General features: G+C 53.3%; 7 protein-coding genes across 7 annotated transcripts; 3 read left to right on the forward strand and 4 right to left on the reverse strand.

Moving 5' to 3' along the window:
* Positions 1-52: 52 nt before the first annotated feature.
* On the forward strand, positions 53-4,275 carry EI97DRAFT_61766 (uncharacterized protein). The gene is made up of 5 exons (XM_033802964.1): positions 53-382; positions 442-546; positions 611-3,002; positions 3,058-3,534; positions 3,588-4,275. The coding sequence occupies exons 1-5, from the start codon at positions 315-317 to the stop codon at positions 4,080-4,082; spliced, it is 3,537 nt and encodes a 1,178-aa protein (XP_033653501.1). The 5' UTR covers positions 53-314; the 3' UTR covers positions 4,083-4,275.
* A 2,886-nt stretch (positions 4,276-7,161) lies between these two features.
* EI97DRAFT_433895 (putative acyl-CoA dehydrogenase) lies at positions 7,162-9,709 on the reverse strand. The gene is made up of 4 exons (XM_033798482.1): positions 9,104-9,709; positions 8,779-9,050; positions 8,301-8,727; positions 7,162-8,253 (listed from the first exon to the last, which is right to left on the reverse strand). The coding sequence occupies exons 1-4, from the start codon at positions 9,228-9,230 to the stop codon at positions 7,445-7,447; spliced, it is 1,635 nt and encodes a 544-aa protein (XP_033653502.1). The 5' UTR covers positions 9,231-9,709; the 3' UTR covers positions 7,162-7,444.
* Positions 9,710-10,341: 632 nt separating this feature from the next.
* EI97DRAFT_458959 (HET-domain-containing protein) lies at positions 10,342-14,097 on the reverse strand (the record flags this gene model as incomplete). Its single annotated transcript, XM_033800954.1, has 2 exons — positions 10,342-12,358; positions 14,006-14,097. The coding sequence occupies 2 exons, from the start codon at positions 14,095-14,097 to the stop codon at positions 10,342-10,344; spliced, it is 2,109 nt and encodes a 702-aa protein (XP_033653503.1).
* Positions 14,098-14,119: 22 nt separating this feature from the next.
* EI97DRAFT_442936 (uncharacterized protein) lies at positions 14,120-17,041 on the forward strand (the record flags this gene model as incomplete). Its single annotated transcript, XM_033799785.1, has 5 exons — positions 14,120-14,293; positions 14,343-14,759; positions 14,811-14,910; positions 14,964-15,526; positions 15,575-17,041. The coding sequence occupies 5 exons, from the start codon at positions 14,120-14,122 to the stop codon at positions 17,039-17,041; spliced, it is 2,721 nt and encodes a 906-aa protein (XP_033653504.1).
* A 1,761-nt stretch (positions 17,042-18,802) lies between these two features.
* EI97DRAFT_474652 (uncharacterized protein) lies at positions 18,803-19,855 on the forward strand (the record flags this gene model as incomplete). The annotated part of the gene is made up of 1 exon (XM_033801900.1): positions 18,803-19,855. The coding sequence occupies exon 1, from the start codon at positions 18,971-18,973 to the stop codon at positions 19,853-19,855; it is 885 nt and encodes a 294-aa protein (XP_033653505.1). The 5' UTR covers positions 18,803-18,970.
* Positions 19,856-21,061: 1,206 nt separating this feature from the next.
* Positions 21,062-22,439, reverse strand: EI97DRAFT_442938 (endo-1,3(4)-beta-glucanase-like protein; the record flags this gene model as incomplete). The annotated part of the gene is made up of 5 exons (XM_033799786.1): positions 21,062-21,103; positions 21,161-21,280; positions 21,364-22,115; positions 22,172-22,187; positions 22,236-22,439. 5 exons carry the CDS (start codon positions 22,437-22,439, stop codon positions 21,062-21,064), a joined length of 1,134 nt encoding a protein of 377 aa, XP_033653506.1.
* A 1,419-nt stretch (positions 22,440-23,858) lies between these two features.
* Positions 23,859-25,306, reverse strand: EI97DRAFT_433902 (uncharacterized protein). The gene is made up of 3 exons (XM_033798483.1): positions 25,063-25,306; positions 24,589-24,957; positions 23,859-24,538 (listed from the first exon to the last, which is right to left on the reverse strand). The coding sequence occupies exons 1-3, from the start codon at positions 25,190-25,192 to the stop codon at positions 23,949-23,951; spliced, it is 1,089 nt and encodes a 362-aa protein (XP_033653507.1). The 5' UTR covers positions 25,193-25,306; the 3' UTR covers positions 23,859-23,948.
* Positions 25,307-26,485: the final 1,179 nt, after the last annotated feature.

The following is a 26,485-nucleotide window of genomic DNA, read 5'->3' on the forward strand; positions in this document are numbered from 1 at the left end:
CAAGCTTGGCCTATCGCCGGAGCGAACGCATACCGATCTATCAGGTAATGCAGAAATAGTCGAAGGAAATGCCACTACGCAAAAGAGTGGTCTGCTTCCATCCACAAATCCTCTGGATTCCAACGATGCACCAGCAATACACGCGGCGGCGCTTGATGGCGTCGTTGTTGTTAAGGACCCGAATGCTGGGTTTTACATCTGTTCCTGCGGAAAGGTAAGCCTGAATACCCATTTTATAGCTTACTATGACATGAAATCCTCGACTTATTCGAATGTTATTCGCATTTGATGCCTGATGTCTAAGACTTGTCTGGATGATCCGATTGTCATTGAACCAGCCTGCTGATTCGAAGAAGTCATATAAAGAATTCGAAAATCTAAGGTATCTACACTGGCGTGGCATACGTTTTATGGGAGACTAACCAGGCTTCGCCTATGCAGAGCACACTATCGAACCCATAAGGAGAAGCCGCTGTGGTGTACATACCCGGGATGCGGCAAATCCTTTCGAAACATGGAATTGCTTCTTAGGCATGGGAAGCGCCAGTAAGTACCGCACCATCTACAGGGTACTACGCGTCGGTTATTCAATATCTGACTGGTACCGAAGTGTAGATGTAGATTCCCAGACAGCCATTTATAAGAATGCCAAAACGATGCCAGGAGAAGATGCGGACAGCACACGTCACGCTTGGTTAGACGATCGTAAACGACAAACTTCAACTCCTTCTGCACAAGTATCGGAGTATACGAGCAACGACAGAGAGTCTCCGGGTCCACCATCGTACGACCCCTTCTCCTTGCTAGATTACTGTTTCCATTGCGATCGGCAACTCCCAGAAGGCCACACATTCGGTGGCTATTGCTCGGAGACTTGTAGACTAGCAGACAGCAAGACCCTTTCTTCACCGGATCATAAACCCGAACCGAGAGCGCAGAATAGCTTCTTCCTGCCACCACGCGCAGATTTTGCGTCCTACAGGCCCAGCCCCGCCTCAATCACATCTAGTGCAGCGCCAAAATGGCCTCCCGTATCAGTGAGCAAGCTTTCCGAAGTTTCCAAGGCTGGCCAAGGAGTGCCAGGGAGAATCGGACAGAAAAAAGAGTACGCTATCAGTGATGACGAACAGAAGGACCACATATTGAACAGTGAGAAGTCAACTGCAGAGCTGGTAGAAGAAGATACGCCAACTGGAAAGACGGCCGGGATATCCTTACCTGCTGTATGGAAAAAGATTGCGGATTCCGCTTTCGCTGCCAACCAGGGAATCGCTCAATCACAGGCTTCGGGACAAAGCCCAAACCATATTAGAGGAGAAATCAAGGCCCCCAGCTCGCCCGGGATTTCTCCCTACGGGAGTGACGCGGAAGAAGCAGATGAACCGAGCTATCCTGCTTCCAGTCAGTTCAACAATGCTCCAGACGCATTTAAGATGAATGAGCAGAATTCAGGCGTCGCTAGCTTATTTCAAGAGGAGAGCCCACTGTTGGAGACCACAACGGACTCTTCAACTAAAGTGGACAGCAGTGTACCAGGTGAACAGTCGAAGGGATACCTCCAACCGCTTCTTTCCGGCTGGCAAGCAATCGCAGCAGCGGCTTTCGCGACGAATAGTGGCATAGCCCAAAATCAAGCTGTGATGCAACTTCAAAATCAAGCTTTTAGGCAACTTCTCAACTCATCCGGGAGAACTCAGTCAGAAGACAGTCAAAACAACATTCTTCGGTCTCGTCTTGATAATGATGTGAAAGATTCCATGACCAACAAGGGATCACAGAGTCACCGTGGGCCCATCGACCCTCAAATAAGAGACGGGCTGGATAGTGTAGAGGCGAAAAACTCGCAAAATCATTCGAACCCAGTTTCTGGTGAACCGATTGAGGCCACCAAGCAACGTAGTGTATTTGAATCAATAGCACGCCAGGTCACTGGGATATTCGCCAGTTCCAGTCCCTCCTTAGCCGAACTCGCCACACAGGTTGTTCATCAAGAAGTCCATGGTGCACTACTCCATGAAAAGGAGACGTTTCTTCCGGAGCATCAAGAGAGGAATGAAACCCCTGAATTTGATTCAGGGCGTCAGACTCCTCTTCGTGGTCTGGGACTAATACACGCGAAGGATAATGATGATGCAGTCCAAGTTGGACCCAGTTACCCAGAACGAACTCTAACACACTCGGACGACGAAGCCGACTCAATATTTTCATCCTACGCCGACTCCATATTTTCCATTCAATCTCTAGAGACGTCCGCCACCGCCCTGTCTAAAGCGAGCGGCTATTCCACCACGCAGATCGCGACGGCTACTCGCGAACTCGTAGTGATTTTCCACACCGATCCAATGCTCGTGCCATTGTACCGCAGCGCACTGGATAATCCAAGCATCGGCGCAGAACGATTACAGAGAAACCTACGGCGCCTGTTCAAATGCTATGCCAAATCGTTGGAAGAAGAAGCAGGCGACATGTTGGAACACCTCGCTTCCAAATTGGTCTCCACAAAAGCGAGATATCTTGCACAATCGATTGTGGAGAAGTTCAATAGAGCAGACCGTCTTCCGAACGTGTCACCGACAGTAGTTGCCGTTGAGAGCTCCGACGACGATGATGAAGATGAAGATGAAGAACGAGGGAGGCAGCCCGTCAATGAAGACGCTTTCGATGATCTTGTATTATTCCGGGACTTCCTCACGACAAGTCGGGCTTTCCACACACTCCGTTGTCAGATTGCAAACTTTGTTCGTCCAGGTACGGCGGCCGACCAAAACTGCAGAGAAGTGTCATGCGAAGGCCAAAAGACGGCCACTGAGCCGCACCCGCGCGAGCAAGAAGTCGACAAAAAAGTCGTTCCACCTTCCATTCGCGCTTTGTTTAGAAACCAATATATGGAGCGCTGGTCTGCAACAGCTAAGGACTTATTGCGGGAACTGTACATTGCCACGGGCCAGCTCGAGCCACCACAACCCCAAAGACTAGGGCAGAGCCGCTTACGATGGACCTGTGTAAGCGTAGCCGTCTAAAACTGCAGTATCAACCGCAGGGCTAACCGTCACTTAGAGATGCGGAGAGAAACTCTTCGGTGATGTAACAGAGCTAGAACGCGGAGGTCTTGAATACCTAAGAAGACAGATGCAACTTTCCTCCGGCGCACAATTTGACACTGATGACTTTTCGACCGGCAACTCCGGACAGAAATATATATACCATCGACCTTTTTCTTGGGTACAGAGAGGTATCGGAAAGTTCGTTGGAAGTATGCAGCAGTCGTCACGTCAAACGCTGCCGAGCAGCAATGCATGCTCGTCGGTAGCAACTCAGGCGCCGCAGTGTTCCATGATGAACAAGCAAATTCTGTACATGATGGCCTGCATGCACCGAGGCCGAAGAGGGAGGAACCTACTCCAGGATAGAATCGAATCCGTGACAACCGATCGCCAGTTGTTCCGCTTTCTCAGGCAACAATATGTGGCACACAGAGGAAAGATAAAAGCCGTTCTGTCACTGAGGGGTATCCAAGGCATCCTCTTCGTCAAGGTGGAAATCCTCTTCGTTTTGATCTGAAAAGCGCCATCCACTAACTCGAGCAGTTCCGTCTCCCAATGGGCGGCAGTGTAGAAATCCGCCCTCACAACATGTGCTGCCGCGACTTCGCATGCGAATGCCTCCCGCCCGAATCCATCGTCGAGCCCGCACCTCAAGCGGAATATCGCTGCAGACCCATCCCCCCTCGCACCTCCCCTCCAGTTCTCCCCGAGTATCTAGCCCATCTATTCGCTTCACCCGAATGCGTCAATGAGCACGACACGTGGATTCTAGATCAACTGCCCAAGCGCAAGTGCGGTCGGCTATTGGGAAAAGTGGGAGAGCCGGCAGAGGGATGGGGTATTTATTACCAGGAGGGGTGGGATAGGGATAAGATTACGTTGGTTTGCTTCGTTGTGTTTCTCCTAGGCAGTCTGGTGTTTGGGATTTTGTGGTCGAGGTTTAAGATGGATGTGCAGGGTGCTTTTGGCGTCGCTGCGTATATGGTGACTTTTTGTGCGGTTTTGGTGGCGTTTGTTAGTACGAGGGAGCATACGTAGGATGCCTTGAGAGTGACACAAGCGTTGTCCCAATTTCTGGAATTTTACACTAATGACCATTGTCAAGTCGCCATGTCATAGTTTTATTACTGTTCTCAGGGTGCTAGAGACTAGGTAGTTTTATAACTTCATTGTAGCATCTCTACCTACAAGTTGCTATAATGAAAAGAAAGATATCCTGCATATTCCTGACGCTGAACACAACTGTTCCTTTTCTGCACCTGTCTGGTCCAGGTCAAGCCGAGTCTTTCGTTCTACCTGCACGAGACTTCAGCACTTCCTAGTCTATCTGCCCTGACTCATGGAATTGGTAAAGGATCTGTAGCAAAGCTAGAATTGCGCGTCTCTAATATGAATATTTGGTGAGTAGTATAGTAATGTAACGCTGCAATCTATGCCCATACTCATCTAAGCCGCTCTTATTGCCTTCTACCAAGCTTCCGGTTCCTCACCACATCCACGTAGCACTCCGACTCAGTGGTATTTAACACGCAGAACAGCTCATTATTCTAATCACATTTCCCCCTTACTTGTACAATATAACGTAAAAGAGAAGGCGAAACAGATAAGAAGAGAAATAATATAGAAAGGAAAATTCTACTAGTTTCAGCCTTAGGATAGAGGTCTTAACAACATTTAACTAGAAGGACGTAGTATCAAGCATCCTTAGGGTAAAGGTAAACTTAATAGATACTAAGACTTTAAGGAAGAAAGAGAAGCGCAGTGCCTAGGACTTAGCTATACTATAAATGCGTTCTTAGAATTACTTACAGATTTCGAGAAACCTATGGAAATTATTGACATTATAGTATATGAAATCAACTCGTATGTAGCGAAGAAAATGCACCTTGAAATGTCTCTTTATCGTAGAAATCCAAATGTCATCTTAATCTTGCGCATATATGCGTTAGAGTAGTTGCACTCTCTCGGCTTCCTATACATGCAGACTTTCCCAAGCCGACAACTTCTAGATTGGTAGAAGGTTTCTGCTAAATCTTGCTTAGCTACGCTGCAGAACGTCTAAAAGTTGATACGATAGAGCCAAGGCAAAGCTAATCTGACCTCATGCAAAGTCCTCGCTCTCTTCTTTAACAATTGTAGTTTGCAGAAGAAAGCAATGCACCAACTGCCATCCTGCGACCTAATCCGATATCTGGGCTCATGGGCATGGTATTCCGTTCTCGGGCATGATCTATTCCGTTTCCAGGCACGTGGGACTATCCCACCACTTCAAACACAGCTTTCGGAGTTCCTATGCACTGTGTTGATTCGCATCGCTTCCCAGGTTCCCATATATGACGACTAATCGATATACACTCCACACTCCGCTAAAACGTCCAACGCCGACGACCACTCCTCGACGCCAACACCACACTTATCCTCGTTCGCCGAATCCCAGTATCCATTTTATACACAATAACGTTACGGAGCGTAGACGGGTATTTACAACATACAATATGCATCGGTATGCATCCTCCTGGCTGTATCCAGTATGTATAATCGTCTCTCTTGCGTTTTCATATCGACTTCTCGGCAGCGGGCGCTGATTCCGGAGGACTCCGCTGCTGCTGCTGCTGCTGTTGCTGCGTCCCCGCCAAAGTATGCGCCTCCTTAACATCATACGTCTTGCGCACCGGTATTCCGTCCCCTATACACAACATTAGCACATGTTCGCCTGAGCATCGGAACCCTCTCCCCCACATAGAAAATAAGAAAAGGCACACATACACCTCCTCCAAAGCTCCCAACCCAAAACCAACACCACCGGAATCCCCACAATCAAGGCCGTCACCCTGCGCGCCGCGGGCCGGTACTTGTCGGGCAGCGTGCCGTCGTACTCGGTTATGGGGCGGGGTTTTACGACTTTGCGGACCCCCGGGGGAGGAGGGGGCGCTTCGGGGAAGGCGATTTTGTATGGGGAGGCGGAGGGTGAGGGAGATGCGGTCGGAGGGGGCGGGTTGAGGGGAAGAGGACGACGGGGGAGGGGGGCGCGGTAGATGGGTTTGGGTGGTTTGGGGGGTGAGGAGGGGGCGGGAGGGGGTTGCGGTGGCGATGGGGTGTGGATGACTGGTGAGGCGGGTGTGAGGGGTTTCTGTGGGAGGGGGATGGTGGTGGGTTGAGATGGTTGTTGTTGTTGCGACGCGGGTGATGGGAGGGGTTGCGAGGGTTCTGTTTCGGTGGGTGATTTCGAGGTCGAGGTGTTGGGTTGTGCCATTGTCGATGTCGGCGCCTCTGTTGGCGTTTCCGACTTCGTCGCGGGTTCAGGTTCGACCGTGGATTCCGTCTTCGTTGTCGCGGCTTCACTCGCACCCTCCTCCCCACCCCCACCCTTCAACCTCCCCCTCGCCACAACCTCCCTTAATATCTCGCTCTCCATTACCTCCGCCGCCGCCCCTTTCGCCTTCGCATTCTTCGTCGTCGTCACACTCGTCTTCGCCTTCGCCTTCGCCGCCAAACCCGCACTCTTCCCCTTCTTCACCACCGCCTCCCCCTCCGCGCCCTTCACCACCTTCTCTGCCTTCTTCACCGCCGCAGTCTTCGTAGACGCCTTCCGCGTACTCGTCTTCGGGACCTCTTCTACGGCCTCTACAGTCTCTACGGTCTCTTCGACAACTTTTCTAGGCCGGCCGCGGCCGCGCTTTGGTAATGTTTCGGTCGTGGACATCGTGACGGAGCAATGAGGAAATGGGGGCGCGGTTAACAAGAGTTATAGATAGTGCTGCATTGGTCAATTGCTACTAGGAAAAGGGAAGAGAAGGTGTCTGACGCGAGAAAGGAGAGGAGAGACGCGTCGATGGAGCCCGTGTCACGGTCGATGACTGGGGGATATATTTTTTCGACTTGGGCGAGTACATCTCTGGAGGACTTGCAGGGATTAGATTAAGGTCGGTAGGGTTGGTTTATCGATAAGGGGTTTAGTTGACGCGTGGGGCTATGTACACTGCCTCCATAGCATAGACCAGACGGTGTCGATATTTTCCGATATTGTCTAACAAAGTACTACAGGCGCATATCCGAGAGGAAAAACTGCAAAGCAATCCTCCATTTCCTGGATTTCAAGTTGCGAGCCCACAAGAGCCCATTTTCCATTAGCCACGTGCCTTGAGAGTTACAGACGTAAGAGCAAACTAACCAATTAGGCGATTAGAATACAATAGGCGATTAGAAAAGATGGTTAGGGGCCGTTTCGTCTTTTAGAGGTCATGTAGTCCACCAGGGGACACATTTCGTTTGTCATTTCTTCGCTAGTCTCAAAAGACGAAAGGGATAAGTGGAAAGATGTATTCCTCAACGCAAACCGCTCGCCGAATCTATGCAAAAACCAGACACCAACCCAGCTTTTGTACAAGGCCCACCATAATCTACAATTTCATGCCCAGCACCTTGTGCACCCTCAGCGCTTGCCGGATAGAGAGATCCAGCATGATCTCCTCGCTACCACCGGGGATAGCGTAGGCTCTCACGTCTCGGTACAAACGTTCCACCTTGGCACCCTGTCCGCCCCTGCTGTACGAAAGGCCGCCGAAGATCTGACTGGCCTCGCGGGCACAGAACTCAAAGGTGACGGTGGACTGGGCCTTCAGACTGGCAATCGCACCGCCGAGCTTCATCATGGCCTCGAACTCGCTCATCCTCTCGCACTGGTAGATGAGGTTCTCGAGCCAGTTGTAGGACGCCTCAATCTGGCGCGCCATATGCGCAAGCTTGAGACGAATGACCGGGTGGTCAATGAGGCGCTTGCCAAACGTCTTGCGCTTGTGCGCATACTTCATCGACTCCTCGTAGCAGACGCGGGAGAAGCGGAGACACTGGATGATGATACCGATACGCTCGTGGTTGAAGTTGGTCATGATGACCTTGAAGCCCTGGTTCTCCTTGCCGATCAGGTTCTCGACGGGGACCTTGACGTCTTCGAAGGTGATGTACGTGGTGCCGCTGCTCCATACACCCTGGCAGTCCATCTTGCGGGTGGAGACACCGCCAGCACTGCGCTCGATGAGGAGGAGAGAAACGCCATTCATGCCCGGACCACCAGTGCGGACAGCCGTGGTGAAGTAGTCGGCCCATACACCATTGGTGATCCACTTCTTCTCGCCGTTGACAATGTAGTGTTTGCCGTCCTCGGAGAGTTTGGCCTCGCAGGTCAGGTTGGCCACATCGCTACCCGCATCTGCAATGATTAGCTATGTGAGCCACTTGATGAGCCAGTCAGCTTACCAGGCTCGGTGATAGCAAGACAGATGCGCTTGTTGCCATTCAGAATATCTGGCATGATACGCTTCACAAGCTCCTTCTTGCCGAACTTGACCAGCGGCGGCGCACCAATGCCGAAACCACCAATCAGGTTCCAGACGAGACCTCCGCTGCCTGCGCGGGAGAGCTCGTCGGTAAGGAGCATCTCGTGGAACAGATCCCACTTCTCAGGCGGGACACTCGCCACACGCTTATCCGTCAAGTGCTTGGGGTAGTGCACGCCCAAAAGACCGGCAAGATATCCGCGCTCTCCCATCTGCTTGTAGATTGAGTCTGGCACCTTCTTCGCCTCGTCCCACTCGGTAACGTTGGGCATGATTTCCTCCTCGACCCATTGTCGCACTTCGGCACGGAGGGCAGCATGAGTCTCGTTGAAGTAAGGTGAATGGTACTGCACAGTGTTAGTTTTTTGAAAGACGTAAGTCGCAGATGGCGCACTTACAGATTGGTACCAAGACGGGTCCGCATAGGGAATGAGGTCGCCATAAGGCTCCAATGCCTCAGCCTCCTCCTTTGGCTTCTCAGTTGGCTTCGCAACAGCGGTAGGTTTGGGCGATGGCTTGACGACTTCCTTCTTCGGCGCGGGCGCGGCGGGTGCAGCCTTGGAGTCTAGAGAGCCCACTTGGAGCTGCTTCTGGTACTTCTTGAGGATGCCCTCGTTGTGGTACTTCCAGAACTGCTTCGAGGCGTCCTTGCCAGCGACGCGCTGGAGGACTATGGAGCGGTCAGTTTCGCAATCTCCACACACAGGCGCCTCAGAAACGCACTCTTCTTTCCTCCAGGATGCTCGTCCTGGAACTTGGTCAGGTCGTAGACATCCTGGTCGACAATGATCCAGAGGTTGTCGGCCTTGTTGTGGGAGGCCACGTCGGCGGCAGAGATTCGCTTAGACATGTTGGTAGGTGTGCTGATGATGAAGAAGACGGAGGAAAGCGAAGTAAAGAGGGAGTTCTTCAAGGAGCAGTAATAAAGCCATGGGCGCACATGCCGCGGCCGACTCTGGGTCTTTCACATGCGCGCCTGGAAGGTGCCAAGGCCCCGGGCCGTTGCAGCTGGGGATTCGGCACGCCTATGACGCTCGTGGACGGACTGGGAGCCGCAAATGGATGTGGGGAACGGCGTGGGGTCGCGTGAGGCATTTGGACAAGCTGCAATTGGGTGCGAGCACGGAGAGCTGACAATCTTGGAACCGCTGGGTGAATGTCGTCGCGCCTTTCCTGATGGGGACGTGCCTCGGCTTCATGCACACTGCCGAGCAGGTTGTAATCAGGATCCCACTCGTGGACAGCATCATCGTTCAAAGGCAACCTGGATGGAAATGAAGCGTTGCGGACTAGAAAACGCGATATTGCTGTTTGTTTGATGAACTGAAGATATATAGCTCTGGTCCATCAGGGCGTGGGAGATCGTTTGTCTGCTCGGAGTGTACTCAGAGCGACTTAGGGGCTTGGCGTCGGAAATACTAATATCCGAACGACCGTTATTCACTTGAGATTTACAAGCTTCTTCATCTCGGCATTGCGCTTCCTTGCAGCCGGCCCTACGTACGCGGAGTGCAAAAAAGGGACGCGATTGTTGAAACGGGAATTTTAGACCCCAAAGGCGGTAATTTGATCGGCCTTCCCCAGTTCCCACAATGACCATCAAGTTGCCTCTATCAACTTTGGAGTCTACCGCTACCACTCCGCCGAGCACACTCGTGTCCTGAAAATGGCTAACATTATTGAAATGACTTTAGAATTGACACCAGCAGGCAGCAGCGTCGACGGGACAGGTAAGAAACACCAGAGCACGCACGACGAACCACGAAGCGATTATTCAGATTCGAACTTCTGCAGCCATCGCGTCTCCGATCCCCGAGTCTCTCCTTTGCACGATGGAAACAAACACGCCGAATCTGTGGTGAACTACCTGTCGTACCACGAGCACCCCAACCCTTTCATTCGAATGATCATTCTACGAGCGCAACTTTGAGTACGCCGTAGAAGAGAGACACTGCGCACGCCTACACCAGGAGGAAGTCCTCCTTGTCCTCCTTCGACCTTTGATCAACGATTTCCCCGTCCATGATGCCGTCGCAATAGCATTCACCTATGAACCTGAACGAACCCTCCTCCATCGGGCGTATCACATAGGGAATTGTTGCACCGCAGAATACCACCACCACATCGCCGGGGGTCATACAGCGCGGACCCAAACCCACATACCCGTCCTTGGTTATAAAAGGCCGCTTGTTCGTCATCCTATCCATGCACAGGCGGTACATGCCGCTCGTGTGCCGTAATTCGGACTGTTCAAACACTTTGTGTTTGAGTTGGAATTCCGTTTGCGTGTAGGCTTTCCATTGCTCGAAGTGTTCCAAGTTCCTCAGGCAGGTCTCGTAATGGGCTCCCAAAGCCTGCGTTGCTCGCCTCGACCCTTCAATATTGTCCTCCTCGATGTCACCTATGGGAATTCGCCATATTGCCTCTAGTCTTCTGGAGAGCGAGGGATAGATCGGCTTATCCTTCATGTGTGACAATCGACAGAGAAGCCTAATTTGCGCCAAGTATGTGAGTCGCTTCTCGTGGAGCCCTGCAGCTTCTCCTGCGATGTTCCATATTCCGGCAACATCCTCGACGACGTCTACACGAAACCCCTTCAAGCCAAGCACCTTTTCATGGTTTGTCTCCGTCAGCTCCAGTGGCTTGCCTTTGCAAGCGGAGTAGAACCGAAAGAGATCAGACGTTGCCTGCCATGCGAAGGACCGCTGGATGGACGAGGTCCAATCGGGCACCCAGGATGGCAGAGCGTCCCTGAGCCGTTTGGGATATTGAGACAATGCAAGGACATCGACATCGCCTTTCTGCAGAATGGCTCTCGTGGTCCGCATGAATACGAGATCCGGTCGATCTTTGAGAGAATAGTCTGCCTCAATTCCCATCCTCTTGAGGTCCTCGGCGTCGTTGGCAATCCCAAGGACCCCGTAGATGGTGTCGCAGGAAACCGTGGCGAACATCCTGTTGTCGACAAACAGCTTTTGAAGGAGTTGATATAGCGAATCTCCAGTGCCTGTGCCAATATCCCGACCCATTCTCCGTTGACGCGCTGCAAAGAAAGGCTGAACCGGATCGTGGGATTGTACCAAGGCTATCACCCTGTCCCTGTCCTCGGGCCAGTTCGGAAAATGTTCTAGACAGTGGGCTATGCATTGCCCCACGATCTGTGCGGCAAGGAGGGCTTGATCACCTGTCACTCTTCTGTCGCCGCAAATGAATGTTGGAGCCGCCGCCAGACCGAATTCCTGAAGCACCCATACCCTTGTAAACCAAGGCCGGGCGTACCAGGCCGCCATTCCTTCCAGGACTGGCAGTGTAAACAGAGGCGTGCATTCCCTCAGTATTTCGAGGAACTCCCTCGTTTTCACGTCTTCTGGATCGGCTTGGCCCATGATTCGCTGGAGAGTGGGAAAATTCTCTCGCGTGTAGTAGCCCATCATTCCCCAGTCTTCGGCCCGCTTGCCTACTCTTCTCCAAACGTCCATGAAGGCGTCAGAATTGTCGGCTGCAGGCCCGAGCCACACCAGAACTTCGTCGGCAGCGCGATAGATCCGCCCCATTTCCTTGACTTGCTCCGTCTTCTCCGAGTCGTTTCTCTGGTCGATGCAAATCTGGTCGATCCACAGCGTCATCTTCTCGGATGAATGGCGGAGATGGAGGAGCGCAGTCTCCAATGTCGGGGTGATGAGGAGCTTCTTCCCGTTTACCATGATCGGCTTGGTAAAGATGCTTTCCCCCCAGGTATAGGACAGAGCTTTGAAGGGCTTGACTGTGCTCAGTGGATGCCAGGAGATGCGACAGGTGAGCGGATCCGGCTTCGGATTGGTGGGCGATTCCTTGTTCCAGAGGAGATGCTTGTATTTGCAGTCACTGCGGGCGAAGGCCTGGGGAGAGGGGTCCAGTTCTATCAGGCGGATGCGGATGTTCTCTGGCGAGTCGGCGGGGACCCAGGGACATTCTTCGGAGTAGGAGAAGGCGACATCGCTGGGAGGGAGTGGGTTCGACGTTTGCATTGTTGATTCAACGGAAGGAGATAAGTGACATGAAGACTATGCAGGAAGAGGGAAAAGAGAGAAAGAAAGAAAAGAGAGACATATCCGTCATATTTTCTCAGCCTCGTCAACTCGGCCAGGCTGCACGCATGGGGAGGTTGTCCTATTCGGGTGCCGGGCTAGCCTAGTTGACGAAAGCTGGGTTCAGCCGTACGAGCAAAAGTAGGATGCTTAAGCGAGGAATAGCCATCCATATGTGGCCTGATTACAAGCAAGCTGTACGAGGTTGCCTACCTGTGGCAGCTGTGGCAGAGCTACCTGCACTGTGGAGAAAACGGTGTACTCGGTGCTTGGCCTCGTACGAACTGATACTGTTGCTCAGTCATACTTCTGGAGCACGGAGGTGGAATGTGTTGATAGGATAGCGTGGCTGCGTTCCTCACTGCCAGCTACACAATATATGCCCTTTTTAAAAGATGTCGGGTTTCTTATGCTGCTAGTACTTAGATGCGTATGCTGTGTATGCTGTGTATGCTGTGTATGCTGTGTATGCTGTGTATGCTGTGTATGCTGTGTATGCTGTGTATGCTGTGTATGCTGTGTATGCTGTGTAACACGGTAAACATGGCTTCGGGTTGAGGTTATTTTCCTCAACGAAGAGAACTCGACTAGTAGGAATATAAGCACAACTCCTGTATGTCAAAGTCCAGATAAATGAGCGTGTCTGATCTCGGAAACGGAGCAGCTTTTATGCGATAGAGTTCGTTAAGGCGTTCGGTGGGTGCCACATATCTACCTGATTATTATTAGTATGGCCGAGTACTGGGCTACTGTATCAGCAAAACGAAACACATGGCCCTTTCCGAACCGCGCAAGCCAACTTTTGGCATCTGATGGATGACGTGACGAGGCGCGGTACGCAGAAAGGCGTCGAACTGTCGCAGCTCGTCTCGAAGGATCGGTCCAGGTGATGAGGTTGGGGAATCGAGATGGGAGCCAGTTGGAGGAGTGGGGAGTTGCCCAGCCATGGCGGCTGACAGGGTGAGCGGATGAGGCTTGGCGGGGCACCCGAAACAGGAAACCGGGGAAACAAAGAGGAGCTGGAGCTCGGGCACTGCTCCCACCCGCTCCACGTCCACGCATCACCCTTTCTTCTTGTTCAGCAGCGCATTTGGGGGTCGACGATTCTTCATATTGATTTGAGAAGAAGGCTGCTGTCCAATGTCCGAATCTTCTGCTGCGACAAGGCGATTATCGATAAAGGCCAACAAGCTTAAGCCAGCCCGTTGCAAGCCTCCGAACTACCTGGCCATGACGCCACCTGCTCTGCCTCTTGGCCCGTGAATAGACGCTCCAACCGTCCAACCTCCTCCACACCCCCCAACAGCACCTGGCCAAACGCCCCGGCCTGCCTACGGGCTACTGCTGCGCCTGGGGCATCTGGACCACCTCCGTGCGGGCATTCGAAACCTCGCACTGCTGCGGGAGCCAAAGAGCGGTGTCCAGGTCGCGGCCCCGACGCCCTGCACCTGCATGTGGCCCTCTTTATCATGTGCCTTTGATACAACACCATCTCTTCCCCAGCTACCAGCTACCTACATCCTACTTACCACAGTACCTCGACTCTTGCCTTGCCTACTTTTGAGGCCCAGTCTCTGACCTCTTCTCCTGCGAGAGAGAGTCTCCTGGCCCGTCCGGGCTCTCCTCCAGCCCACTCCTGACCTCCTCCATCCTCACTGACAAGCTCGAATCTATGGCGTCGTCCGGGGAAGCAGTGCGGACCGTCACAGAGGTCATCACCAAAGCTGCTGCCTCTGCCACTCCCACGACTTCAGGTAACATAGTCCCTCCACAGGGCGGCGTCCTTGAGGGTGTCAATCCCGTGCATTACGATCCCAAGAATCCACTCATCCTCTTCATCGTTCAGGTACGTACCCTTTCACTGTGAAGGCGCCTCAGCTAACAACACCTCCCAGGCCGGCATCATCATCATCTTCTGCCGCCTCCTCCAATGGCCCCTAAACAAGATCCGTCAGCCTCGCGTCATCGCCGAAGTCATTGGCGGCATCCTCCTCGGTCCCTCCGTCATGGGTCGCATCCCCGGCTTCCAGCAAGCAATCTTTCCCGCCGTCGGCATGGACAACCTCAATCTCGTCGCCAACATTGGCCTCACCCTCTTCCTGTTCATCGTCGGCCTCGAGGTCGACTTGCGCATTGCCTTGCACAACTGGAAGGTCGCGCTGAATGTGGGCATCTTGGGTATGGCGCTCCCCTTTGGCATGGGTATCGCCATTGCTGTGGGCCTGTACAACGAGTTCAAGGATGAGCCGGGGACCAAGCCGATCAGTTTTGGCATCTACATGCTCTTCATTGGTGTTGCCATGGCCATTACCGTAGGTTGACTTCCCTGTCGCAATCGGAGGGGTTGGACTGACAGAGTCTAGGCATTCCCCGTGCTGTGCCGCATTCTCACCGAGTTGAAGCTGCTCGATACGCCCGTTGGCATGATTGTGCTTTCAGCAGGCGTCGGCAACGATGTCGTCGGTATGCGTTCCAACTTCCTTGTCATGAGCTACTTCGTCACTGACTCCAAACAGGATGGATCTTACTCGCCCTCTGTGTTGCCCTCGTCAATGCGGGATCCGGCCTGACAGCTTTGTGGGTCCTATTGACCTGCGTAGGCTTCACTTTCTTTCTCATCTACGCCGTGCGCCCAGTCTTCGTCTGGTGCCTCCGGCGAACGCGTGCCATCCAGGACGGCCCCAGTCAGGGAATCATCGCATTTACCCTTCTTCTCTGTCTCGCCTGTGCCTTCTTCACCGGCATCATCGGCGTCCACGCCATCTTCGGCGCCTTCATGGCCGGCATGATCTGCCCCAAGGAGAATGGCTTCAACATCAAGGTCGCCGAGAAGATTGAAGATCTGGTCGGCGCCTTGTTCCTGCCTCTGTATTTCACCCTTTCGGGTCTCAATACCAACATTGGTCTTTTGGATAGCGGCATCGTTTGGGCCTATGTCATTGGCGTGTGCGCCGTCGCGTTTTGCGCAAAGTTCATTGGGGCCGCCGCTGCGGCGAGGTTTACTGGTATGCTTTGGAGGGAATGCTTCGCTATTGGGTCGTTGATGAGTTGCAAGGGCTTGGTGGAGTTGATTGTGTTGGTGAGTATAGCTGGGGATGCTGCCTTTAACAGCAACTGACACTTCCAGAACATCGGTCTCCAGGCTAAGATTCTGAGTACGCGGACGTTTACCATCTTTGTCGTCATGGCGCTCGTGACGACGTTTGCTACGTCGCCTCTTACCATCTACTTCTACCCTCTCTGGTACCAGAAGAAGGTGGAAGCGTTCCGACGGGGCGAGATTGACTGGAACGGCAAGCCCCTCGATGGCTCCGACAGCGTGTCCGACACGGCCCAGTATGAGAAGCTCGAGGCCGACAAGGTGAAGCGCTTCACCGTCTACCTCCGCCTAGACAGCATGCCCAACCTCCTCGCCTTTGCGTCGCTCTTCGGCGGCGCAGCCCAAAAGCAAATCGCAAAGACCCATCCTGCTCTCCAACTGGAAAGCACCGTCGACCAGGGGACCGCAGAAGACGCCCCGGACTCCCACAAACGGCCCGTCGAGGCCCACGGCCTCCGCCTGCTCAATCTCACGGATCGTGGCTCCTCCGTCATGCAAGTTTATGAAACCGAATCCTACACCGCGCACGACCCCATCGTCAACACCTTCCGCACCTTTGGCCGTCTGCACAATCTCGCAGTCAGCGGCGAGGCGCTCGTCGTCCCCGAGTCGTCCTTCGCTGACACCCTAACCACCCGCGCCTCGGACTCGGATCTGCTCCTCCTCCCCTGGAGCGAAACGGGCGGAATGTCCGAGCAGGCCATTATCGAAGACAAGGGCACCAAGAATAAGCTAGCTGCATCTTCGTACCTCGCCTTCGTCAACGGGACGCTCGATCGAGCCACCGTCACCACGGCCGTCCTCATCAACAAGAATTTCGGCGGGCCAAAGAACAAGCAGGCGCAGAAGAAGGAGCGGGGAAGGCTGATCAGGACGTACAGCAACGTCTCTCTGACGAGCCATGCTGACGCCCCCGTCACGGCGCCCCTCACGGATAAGAGTCACCATGTCTTCTTTGCTTTCTTTGGCGGCGAGGACGATCGGGCGGCGCTGAGGCTGGTGCTGCAGTTGGCGGAGAGTCCCGAGGTGACGGCAACGCTTGTGCATTTTGATGTCCCCGATGCATTCTTCGCGAACAACATTGCGTCAACTTTGTCTCCCGCTCCCGCTTCCGAAGCCGCGGGCTCGTCGGCACCGGCGAAGGCTACGGATGCGGCGGGAACGGCGACGACGCTGAAGCAGAGGAGGGAGCAGGACGCTGCGTTTTTCGCCTCGCTCAAGGCTTCGCTGCCTGCCGAACTTGCGTCGCGCGTCGTCTTCGAGACGGTGACGTCGGAAGCTCCGGCGACGGACGTGATAGCGCGGGCGGGCATCGAGGTAGGGCAGAATCCGAAGAATGGCGGGGATTTGGTGGTGCTGGGGAGGAATGTCGGCTTCAAAGGTTTTGGCGAGGGCGAGGGCGGCGCGGCGGGGACGGTCGGGGTGCTGGCGGAGAGGGTGTGGGGGGCCAAGTTGGGGGCTAGTCTGTTGGTTGTGCAGGCGGGTCGGCGGTGACATGGTTGAGATGTCTTGGAGCTGGGGATGGTGGACGAGGGATATAGAGGCTAAAAGGGTTGCTGACCTGCCTTGTTCACGAGCATAACGATTCCCCTGGTTTCGGAGTTTGTGGCGTCTGGGCCTGACGATCACGACTTTTGTTTCTGGTTTCTGGGAGTTGGGATATCTGGGTGGTTATATATATATGTATGTACCACAGGATGTGGTAGATGTTGATTGATGAGTACATGAGCATGGAATGGACATCATGCTTCTCTTTGGGTTCTGTCTGGACGTGCCATTGGATTTTGGTTTAGGATGTAGTTGTCTTTAGTATTGGGGATATGAGGTGGTGATTGTACATCATGGATACAAGTAGTAAAGCTTATCTATAAGTGATATACTGCATGATGTCTTTCTTGCAGAGTAAGGTGTATGTGCATTGTGTATGTGTATGTGTCTACCTACGGTAGCAAGGGTAGCAAGTCTTCCAGCGTACCGTATAATCTCGTTCAAAGCGCTCAAGCTAGGCCTAAAGAGGCAGTACGAGAGTTCTCCGTGAATTTAGATAGGAAACCCTAGACAATCTAGAACTGTTAAGAAACGCAGAATAAGGAGATTTTGCCCGTAGAAACAGAATCCTTTTTTGTCCCTTAAGGACTGTACTACCGCCTTAGAAAGAAGAGTTTTCTGTTGTTGCGCTGATCACGATCTGCAAGGCTTCTACGGTTGACGAGATTAAGCCTTCCTATTGGCCTAGTTACTGCCTCCTTAGGCCTAGCTTAAGCCCTTTGAACGAGATTATACGGTAGTTGCCAAACCCGTTCCTATCACCCTATTCCTGCAACCACAGTATATCATTTTGACTTGCGTTGACTTGCGCAAAGCACGAAAAGTATCTCCTGACATCTCTGAGTGCTTTTCCTTGCATGACTTGTTCTAGAATGCACCACAGCCACAGCTCCTTATCGCGCATACAGAGGACAGATCGGGAGTAGGTCGCCCACGTGGACACCTTGGCTTGCGTCATAGCTGCCTTCCATCGGATTGCTCTCCGGACAGGTATTTCTTCCCCCCGCGATACATACTCTTTTCAGTAAACTAGTACTGGGATCTCAGGGTCCAGGGAAGAAGACTAGACCCGACGAACCTCTTCGGAAAAAATACTCCTCCGATCTGCCCAGGTGTTCTCCCGTTTGTCTATCATTTCCTCCTTCTGCTCCAAGAGCAACGACGAAGGGTTCGTGGGGCCATGACGTCGGGATGCAGCCGGATCGACAGGGTCCTTTCCAAGGTTCTAGCTCAGGGTCTCGGTTAAGCCTTTTCTCGAGCGGAGTTTATCCCGTTCAAGTTAGGTTCGTTTTACTGGATGAGGGTTAGTGCGGGGTCGAAATCTAGAATCACGAGCTGTTCACAGCTTCAATTCTCTCCCTCTTCCCAGAAACGTCAACACGTCCACCCAAATCAAGCTTCGCCGATGCAAAATGCAAGCTGCCACCTCGTCTCCAGGACCTTCCTCTCCATTGGATCTCGTCAGTGGCGTGATCCAGGGCTTGCCAAGGCGCGTGGCCTTGTTCCTGAAGAGGAAATGATCTTCTGGCACCTTCGCTGAGGCTGGCTTGGTGCATTGTCGTCCCGGAGTGCGAGAGATGGCACCAACAACCGGCTTCGCGCCATACTACAGTAGACACTTGCTTTGGGCGATGAGTATAGTTTCATCGTGGGCCGAGTATAAGAGGGGGGATGTCGTCGTTGGGGTCGTCTGTGTTGACGAGAAAGCATTCACTCTGGGATCGCTCCTTCTCTTAACTACTCTACGTCCTTTTGTCGTCTCCGGCATATCAATTTCATATCCAGCTCCAGCAACACCATAACAGATACAATCTCAGCTACATCTCTATCTCCATTCCAATCACCTGCAGCACTACAACGACTACCACTCCTCCCATGCCCACCCACTCCGAAGTCACCCGCTTCATCTCCTCGCTCCTCCCCCCAAAACCAAACGACATCCCCCTCCTCTACCACATCCCCCAATCCCGCACCTACAACTTCGACACAGCCCCCTGCGACCAAGTCGTCCTCTCCGTCACCCCGACAGCAGGCGTCTACGCCCTGCTCGGCCCGGATCCCCCCAACTCCAGAACAACAAACTCACCAGACGACGCACGCCGCCCAGGCAGCGAGGAACCCCGTCCCCCGAACACCATCGCCTTCCTCCACCGCCCGGACCATCTCGACCGCAGCAGGATACGTGACAACGTCCTCGTCCTCGCGAGCCACACCTCATTCACCGAACACCTAACCCTAGGCTGGAACCCCTACCTCGCCGCGCGCCTAGGCGTCGACACATCCCCATCCAGCAACACCTTCATCCCCGTGCCCTCCCCCACCCCCACAGACCCCGACCGCCGCATCGGCGCCCTCGCGAGAATCAACACCATCCTAGGCCCCCTGCTCGACGCCATCGAGTTCGAATTCGGCGCCATAGAAGCCGCGCAGGAAGGGCTAAGCGAGGAGATTCACATTTTGGCACTGATGAACGAGTTCGGTGCCGATGATGTGCATCGTGTACTGGATTTGGCGGTTGAGCAGGGGTGGGTGAGGAGTGAGAGACGGTTGGGGAGGCATGTGGTTTGTTTGACGGGGAGGGCGAGGGGGGAGGGGCTGGAGGAGGCGGGGAGGAGGGGGTGTACGGTTGTTTGTGTCGGGGAGGGGGTGGGGGAGCAGTGGGGGATTGGGTTCATGGCGGCGAGGGTGAGGGAGGAGTTTGGTGGGAGGGGGAATGGGGTGAGGGTTAGGGAGGTTTATGAGGATGAGTTGGGTGGTTAGGGGCTAGGGGGAAGGTGGGTCTGGGTGGAGGTGCGTCGGTTTGCTGGGTGAAGGGAAGGGTAGGTGGACAGCGAGAGGGATCGCAGAGACGAGAGGATGCGGATGGTGCAGGCAGGAGAAGAGAAACTATTCGTCTACCAGATTCGCGGAGTAGGCAGCACAAGCAACACACGCCGTCGCCGTCACGGATACCACGAAGCCGCATCAGCGTCAGCATCAGCAATATTAGCTAGCATCAGCATTATCATCGTCAGCATAAACATAGTCTTAAGAATAGATAGAGCCTTATCAATACAAGTACCAGACAGTCAAGCTAGACAGATTACGGGAGAGGTGAAGAAAGAACCAAAAAAGTTCAAAAGGCTGTTATCAGTTTCGCATCAGTGATGTATTTGGATGGATTTCGTGTACTGTGTACGTCGAGAGCCTCCCCGCTGTCAGTGTATCGGAACTCCTCTCGCTCTCTGCAAGAACGGGAATGCTCATACTCTACTTAGGTGGAGAACGAAGGCTAATGAAAAATACTGTTACTTTCTAGCTGCATTTAGGGAAACGAGATGGGGAATACTGGGTTTACTACTGGAAAGTGTAATTCTATCTCCTTCTTAGCCTGATCTAATCTAATCTGGCATACCCTAGCCTCGCCTACTAGCCTCCTACTCGCCTACTACCGTGGCCTAACTCTACTGCATCTAATACCCCCGGCCTAACAGCTACCTACCTACCTATCTACTTACCTACCTACCTATCTATTTACCTACCAGGCTTAACCAACCAACCTAGCCGTTGCGCGGGACCTACGGGGATTGAACAGCGGGAGATGGTAGTAGACATACCGTGTATGCATATCCGTGACATTAGACCATCGGATAAGGTAATAGACTAATACAACGACCGTCCCAGCTATATACATCTGCCCCCGCCGCTTCAGTTCACTTCCCCTCCACCTCCATCTCCACCAATGGAGCAATAAATATCAACAAGGAAAAGGTGCCTAGAAAAGGCCAACATACATGGAGCAAGAAACGACTGACCAGTCAACATCCATCTCCTCCCCAACAAAAACTATCGACAAGAAACGAAAGTACCATCGTACCGAAGAAGCGAGTGTTCATATATACACGGAACCCCCCCCAAAAAAGTCTGTCTCCTGCATTTCGCTGAAGCACCACCAAGCGGGACCAAGGGTGGCGCTAAGCGGATATTCTAGACGCCGTACACCTTGATGGAATTGATGAGCCAGTACGTCTGCAACATGTCAGCTCACCGCTTCCTTTGAAAAGTAAATTCTTATAAGGTACTCACATCGGCAAACGACTGCGGCTGCTCCGCGACATAGGCATTGCAGCTCGGATTCATCTGCGCGCAGCTCGACTGGCCCCAGACGCCCCCGGCCCAGTCGCCGCAGAAGGTGATGTCGAAGACCTTGACAATCTGCATCAGCACCCACTCCGCTCCTCACCCTCCCCAATCCCTCCTCCCTCAACACAAGAAAACGAAGTACTCACAATATGCATATCGCGAAACTTGGCCGCGAAATCGCAACCCGCGAAATTCGCCTGCGGCACCCCCCAACTATTCGGATCCGGATTCCCATTCCTGATATTCCCAGGGACATCCCTCGCCGCCCAGTACCAGACTTTGATCCCGGCATCCGTCCACAGCGCCGCATACACGCCCCCGCCATTCGCGTTGAACGGCGTGCCATAGCTCGTCGGCTGGCCCACGGCCTCGACACCGCATCCCGTGTACCCGCCGCCCGCGCCGCAGTCCTGGTTGCCCACGCTGCGGCCCGTCTGGCCGCCGTCTCCGACATGGACGTTGCAACCCGGGGACGTGTGCAATGTGACTTGGTTGTTCTGGTTGAGGTTGACGCCCTCGATGATGTCGAGTTCGCCCTGGTTCGGCCAGTTGGGGCCCACCATCCAGAAGGCGGGCCAGGAGCCGCACGCCGTGCCGGGGATGTGGGCGAAGTCGCCGATGATGAGGCCGCGCGTGTAGCCCCGTTTGGATTGGATGCGGACGCTGTCGCGGCCCGGGCCGGAGGGGTTGAGACGGGTCTGGGAAGGGTTAGAGGGGTTGCGAGATATACGGGGACGGAGAAGGACGAGAATTGATGTGGGAAGGATTCTATAGTATGGGCATCTAAGAAATGGGGAACTGACCCAGGAGTCGACGCCCATGTAGACTTGGCTGCCCTGGTTGCGGATCAAGCCTAGTTGTTGCGCTCTTCCTGCGTCGACGTAGTTGACGAAGCCGTCTGCGTTATGTCAGAAACCCATTGTGGGGAGCTTTGTTATTGCTGTTGTTGCTTACGGGTCGGATCTGCCATCTGTATACCATTAGCCTAGGATCTGAACATAGTGAACAGCATACTCACAGCCTGAACATCGAATTTGTCCAGCCAGTTACTGGAATCATATTGCTCAATCAACCCATACGCCTTGACAGATACCTCTCCATCCGAACCGTTCACGGGAGGCGAGTGATAGCCAGGAGGAAAGTATCCGGGTCCCGCTGGCTTAGCAGATACACCGGACCACAGCAGAGGGAGCAATACGAAAAGGCGCGACCCGGGAGACATGGTGACGGCAGAGGTACAGGGAACAAGTGCGAGACAGTGCGGTTCCACGACACCTTACAGACGCTGGTTGCATAACCCACCGTCTTTACCTACATACTTATACACCCGCCCGCCCGGAACTTGACGCCGCATCCAGGCCACCAGGTCCGCATCAGGTGTGCTGGTCGAGTTCACATCGCGCCTTGAATCCCCAGGCGGACAGAAACGTGGTCGTGGCCCCCTGGGAGTCGAGTGCTGGGGGGCGGGGAGCCTTATTGGCTATGTTGCTGAAATTGATGTCCAAAAGCCTTCCATTGTTACATTGGACGTCCAAACAAGGTCCGTTGGGGATTAATCGCGCCAAGCCAGAGCGGGAGATCAGCCTTGCTAGGAAGTTGGGAAGAGGCTCAGTTGATCCACCCCTGGTGGCCAGGTGGGCGTGAGCATCCCACATGACGGGAGGCTAGTCGCATAATTTCTGAGCAGTCGACCTGGTGGGGACCGTGGATTCTGGAAGCATGGCAGGGTCGCGAATACAAGGAAAAGGGGAGATGAGAAGGGGTTGTGGCAAGGAGATGGGTTTCTTGAAAGTCGCGAGATGAGTGGAATGAAACCCTGGTTCCTTTCATCAAACTGCCACCTCTTCCGTGGTCCTGCGGCCCCACGCCCCAAAAGTCGAAGGAGACCAAGACATCTTGGCCACGGGTAGGAGAAAAGTGATCGTAGATCTAACCCAAAGATGCGAGATATGCCGAAGGAGGAATGAAGAGGAAGCGGTAAGGGAGGGAACTGTGTTACAGAAGGAGCATGCCAAAACCACCTACCTCATCCGTCTCGCACCGGAACTGCTCATCTGATCTTAGCTTCCACCTCACCGCCCGATAGGCTGGTCCTCTCTACCGCAGGTGCACGACTCCGAAGTCACCGACTCAAAGCGTGCACCGATTACTTTCGCAGCTGCGGATGATGCATCCGATTCAGAATCGATCCTCTCCATACAGGTAGTTGACGGGTCTTGCCTGCGATTAAGCTCCACCATCTCAGTCCGGATCCCCAGAGAGTCATCAAGAGTACTTGATGCGCCAAAACCTCCCTCGAGATGTGGTTGCGTCCCTAGTGTCACAGGATATACAGCTCTCTCTGCTGGACATGGTCATCAAGGGCCCGCTAGTCATAGGGCCGTATGCTCGTGGGTATGGTCCGGTGCAACCTAAGGCGCGGTTTGTAATGTGCTGAGGTGCCTGGCTTGTAACTCCACGCGGGCAGCAGGATAGATATAGAAGAGTTTATGCTGCAGTTAGCATGTGAACCTGCATGGGCGTTGACGGATGGTTGCACGGAGAGGACTAGCACCCCGCAAATGCCGGCCAAGTGGACTATTCCTAATCCGTCAAGTGCAAACACCCCTTTTTCAAGGAAGCAGCAGTCTCTGAATTTTGAGTTGGGAAAATCATGTGGGCATATATTATGGACATTACTTGATCCGAGATGGGTGAATAATTCCCCAGCAGATGCATACCACCCTCATGTCTACATTCCCTGAACCTGATCCTCCTCATCGCCAACTCTCCTCGGCACCAGAATCGTCCTCAGAATGCACTTATTCCCATTATCAGGGCACACATTTGACCTACCGAGCTGCTTATCCTTCGGCCCAGTAGGCCCGCTGCCAAACTTCGCCTGGCCAAACAACTTCGCTTGCCGCTTATCGCTCGTAGGATACTCCTGATCGCCCCAGCGGCCACGGAACTCCAACCACTCCGTTGGCGACGCGCTGTCGTAAGCCGTGAAACTCCCCGCGTTCCTGTCACCGTTTCTGTCAAAGGAATACTGGTACCAGTACGCGGACTGGATCGGGTCCCATAGAATACCGGCATCGGTGTCATCCTCAAGCGCACCGGCGGGTAGGTTGAAATTGGGAATGGTGTGATCATGCTTCCCTGGGATGGCGTAGTTTGCGTGCGAGCCATTGGCGCTGTAAGCCAAAGGTCGGAGACCCTGCTTGCGGACGGTGCCGTAGGAAAAGGCTTGTCCGTTGGCGTGCTGCGAGTACCAGACATATTCTGGCGCACCGTTGCGGAACCGGATCATCAGGTGTTCGAAGTCTCCTACGTGGTTGCCTGGACGATATTAGTTAGTTTCGATTTGGAAGGATGAGGGGAAGAGGTACCGAAGTTCAACTGCTTGATGCGCAACACATTTCCTCCATAATTGTAAGCATAGAAGAACATGTAGAACGCATCCACAACACCGTCTCCTTTATCCGCAACGATTACAGCTGCTGGGACCGCGCCTTGCGTCTTTCCATTCGAGTCGGGCTTGGTTCCCTTCAGCCAGGCAGCGGCTGGGTTTTCGCTAATTTCATCTTTGGAGGTGAGGTAGGTGTCGGACGGTAGTTGGTTCACATTGTTCAGCGTAACTGGAGATGGAGCGTTCGGAGTGGGCTGGAAGGAGGGGTTCTTTGGCACAGTGTTGGCGAGAAAGCTGCTGAGGTCGGTTGGGAAGTATTGCTCTGAGGAATGGAGGTATATCAGGGGAGCTATTTCAGGTGTTAGCAGTGACGATATATATCTCCAATTTCAGAGATTCACATCTGACTCGTCGGTAACTAAAAGTTATTCAGAAAGGTCAATAATTCACATACCATATTTCAGCACATAGTCGGGCACACCCGCAGGTGCCTGCCTCTTTCCAAGCTCCTCTCTCCCCGTGGGCGCGGCACCGCCAACACTTGCAAGCGCAAAGAAAGACAGTAACAGGGTATCAAACAACATCTTTCAAGATTTTCTTTCCGGGGAATGAACGTGGAGGAAAAGAGTGGACAGTCGCAACGCAGCGACAAATAATAACTGAAATAAGATAGACAGTATCTGTCCCTCGACACACCTCTCACGCGGCGCGGTCTTGCGATGCATTCCGCACAGCAGACACACCCAAGTCCTTATACTCACCCGACCCCTCCTTCAGCCCACATATTCAATCTTACCCCCTTCTGTACTCCCTCCTGCCTCCTCCAACCCGTCACCCGCCCAGCTCTGCAAGGCTCGGAAAACATTCTTGCTCCCATCGCCTGTCCGCGCTCATTCGCCGCGTGCTCCTGTTCCCATATCGCCTTCCGCAAACGAACCAGGTACAAGACCCGGTAGTGCAGGAAGCGTGGGCCAATAAAGGAGGCGGGTTGAGACACGAATATCAGGGGTGGCAGATGAAGTCCGAAAAGGTGGACAAAAGTGGATGGTGGGAGAAAAGGTGTGCTTGCGGGGTCGCCGAGAATAAACTGTCCCTGGGCTGTGATTGGTTGACTTTGTCATTTGGGGATTTACGGAGCAGTGTGATTGGTTTGTCAGAAAGGGGTAACAAGAACTCGACTATGTTTGAAGCAAATCAACTTTTCAAAGCGGTGCTGGTGAGGGCATTGCTGAATGGTCTGGAATTTATCTTCTGATAAGAAGTTGGTTACTCCGTACCTCTGTACTGGCGTCGTCGTCTGTGACTGATGAAACGATGCCCCTTTTGACCGCCACGAAAGCGGAGCGGATCTAGGACATTTGCGGCTTTCAATTGGCACATGCGCCTAATCCTACTTTCTATTTGGCAGTTGTTGGATGTTATGTTTCAAGGAAAAGCTCCGGAAGACGGAATGCAGCAGTCTTGAGTGAATTCGTATTCCATTTCTGAGTAACGTTTGTACATCTTTCTCTTTTGAACCTGGTTTAATAACTATGTATCACTCTAATTTCTATGATCGTGGATTGTACACTGACAAAAACAACCTCTGAAGATTTCCACTGTCGAGCTCTGCAGAATTGCGGCATTTAGCTATATCCCAAAATGTTGTCAGCGAGGAGTAATTTCAGGAATTGTAAAGATTTCTTAGAGAAGGTGGGAGGACATAGGGAGTTGCAGTTTCTCAATTGCACTGCCATCGATTCACACAACGTGCTTGACGTCCTGCCTAATCTGGTTAGCGTCTGACCATGCGCTATTTCTTGGAAGCATCCCTAGGCAATTTGGTAATTTCCTTTCAGAGTCACGACGCTGGGGCGGTCACTTGATAAGCTTCACGG

The sequence above is a fragment of the Westerdykella ornata genome, assembly GCF_010094085.1.
Source record: "Westerdykella ornata strain CBS 379.55 unplaced genomic scaffold EI97scaffold_12, whole genome shotgun sequence".
Classification (NCBI taxonomy): Eukaryota; Fungi; Ascomycota; class Dothideomycetes; order Pleosporales; family Sporormiaceae; genus Westerdykella; species Westerdykella ornata.

Excerpts from the sequence above, each read along its gene's own strand:
- EI97DRAFT_433902 (XM_033798483.1), bottom strand. The coding sequence starts at position 25,192 with ATGTTGTTTGATACCCTGTTACTGTCTTTCTTTGCGCTTGCAAGTGTT. Across the intron at positions 24,958-25,062 it reads CGACTATGTGCTGAAATATG|CTCCCCTGATATACCTCCAT; the intron begins GTATGTGAATTA and ends CACCTGAAATAG. Across the intron at positions 24,539-24,588 it reads CATCAAGCAGTTGAACTTCG|GCAACCACGTAGGAGACTTC; the intron begins GTACCTCTTCCC and ends AATATCGTCCAG.
- EI97DRAFT_61766 (XM_033802964.1), top strand. The coding sequence starts at position 315 with ATGATCCGATTGTCATTGAACCAGCCTGCTGATTCGAAGAAGTCATAT. Across the intron at positions 547-610 it reads CTTAGGCATGGGAAGCGCCA|TGTAGATGTAGATTCCCAGA; the intron begins GTAAGTACCGCA and ends CTGGTACCGAAG. Across the intron at positions 3,535-3,587 it reads AAGGCATCCTCTTCGTCAAG|TTCCGTCTCCCAATGGGCGG; the intron begins GTGGAAATCCTC and ends TAACTCGAGCAG.
- EI97DRAFT_433895 (XM_033798482.1), bottom strand. The coding sequence starts at position 9,230 with ATGTCTAAGCGAATCTCTGCCGCCGACGTGGCCTCCCACAACAAGGCC. Across the intron at positions 9,051-9,103 it reads GCATCCTGGAGGAAAGAAGA|TCCTCCAGCGCGTCGCTGGC; the intron begins GTGCGTTTCTGA and ends ACCGCTCCATAG. Across the intron at positions 8,254-8,300 it reads TCTTGCTATCACCGAGCCTG|ATGCGGGTAGCGATGTGGCC; the intron begins GTAAGCTGACTG and ends TAATCATTGCAG.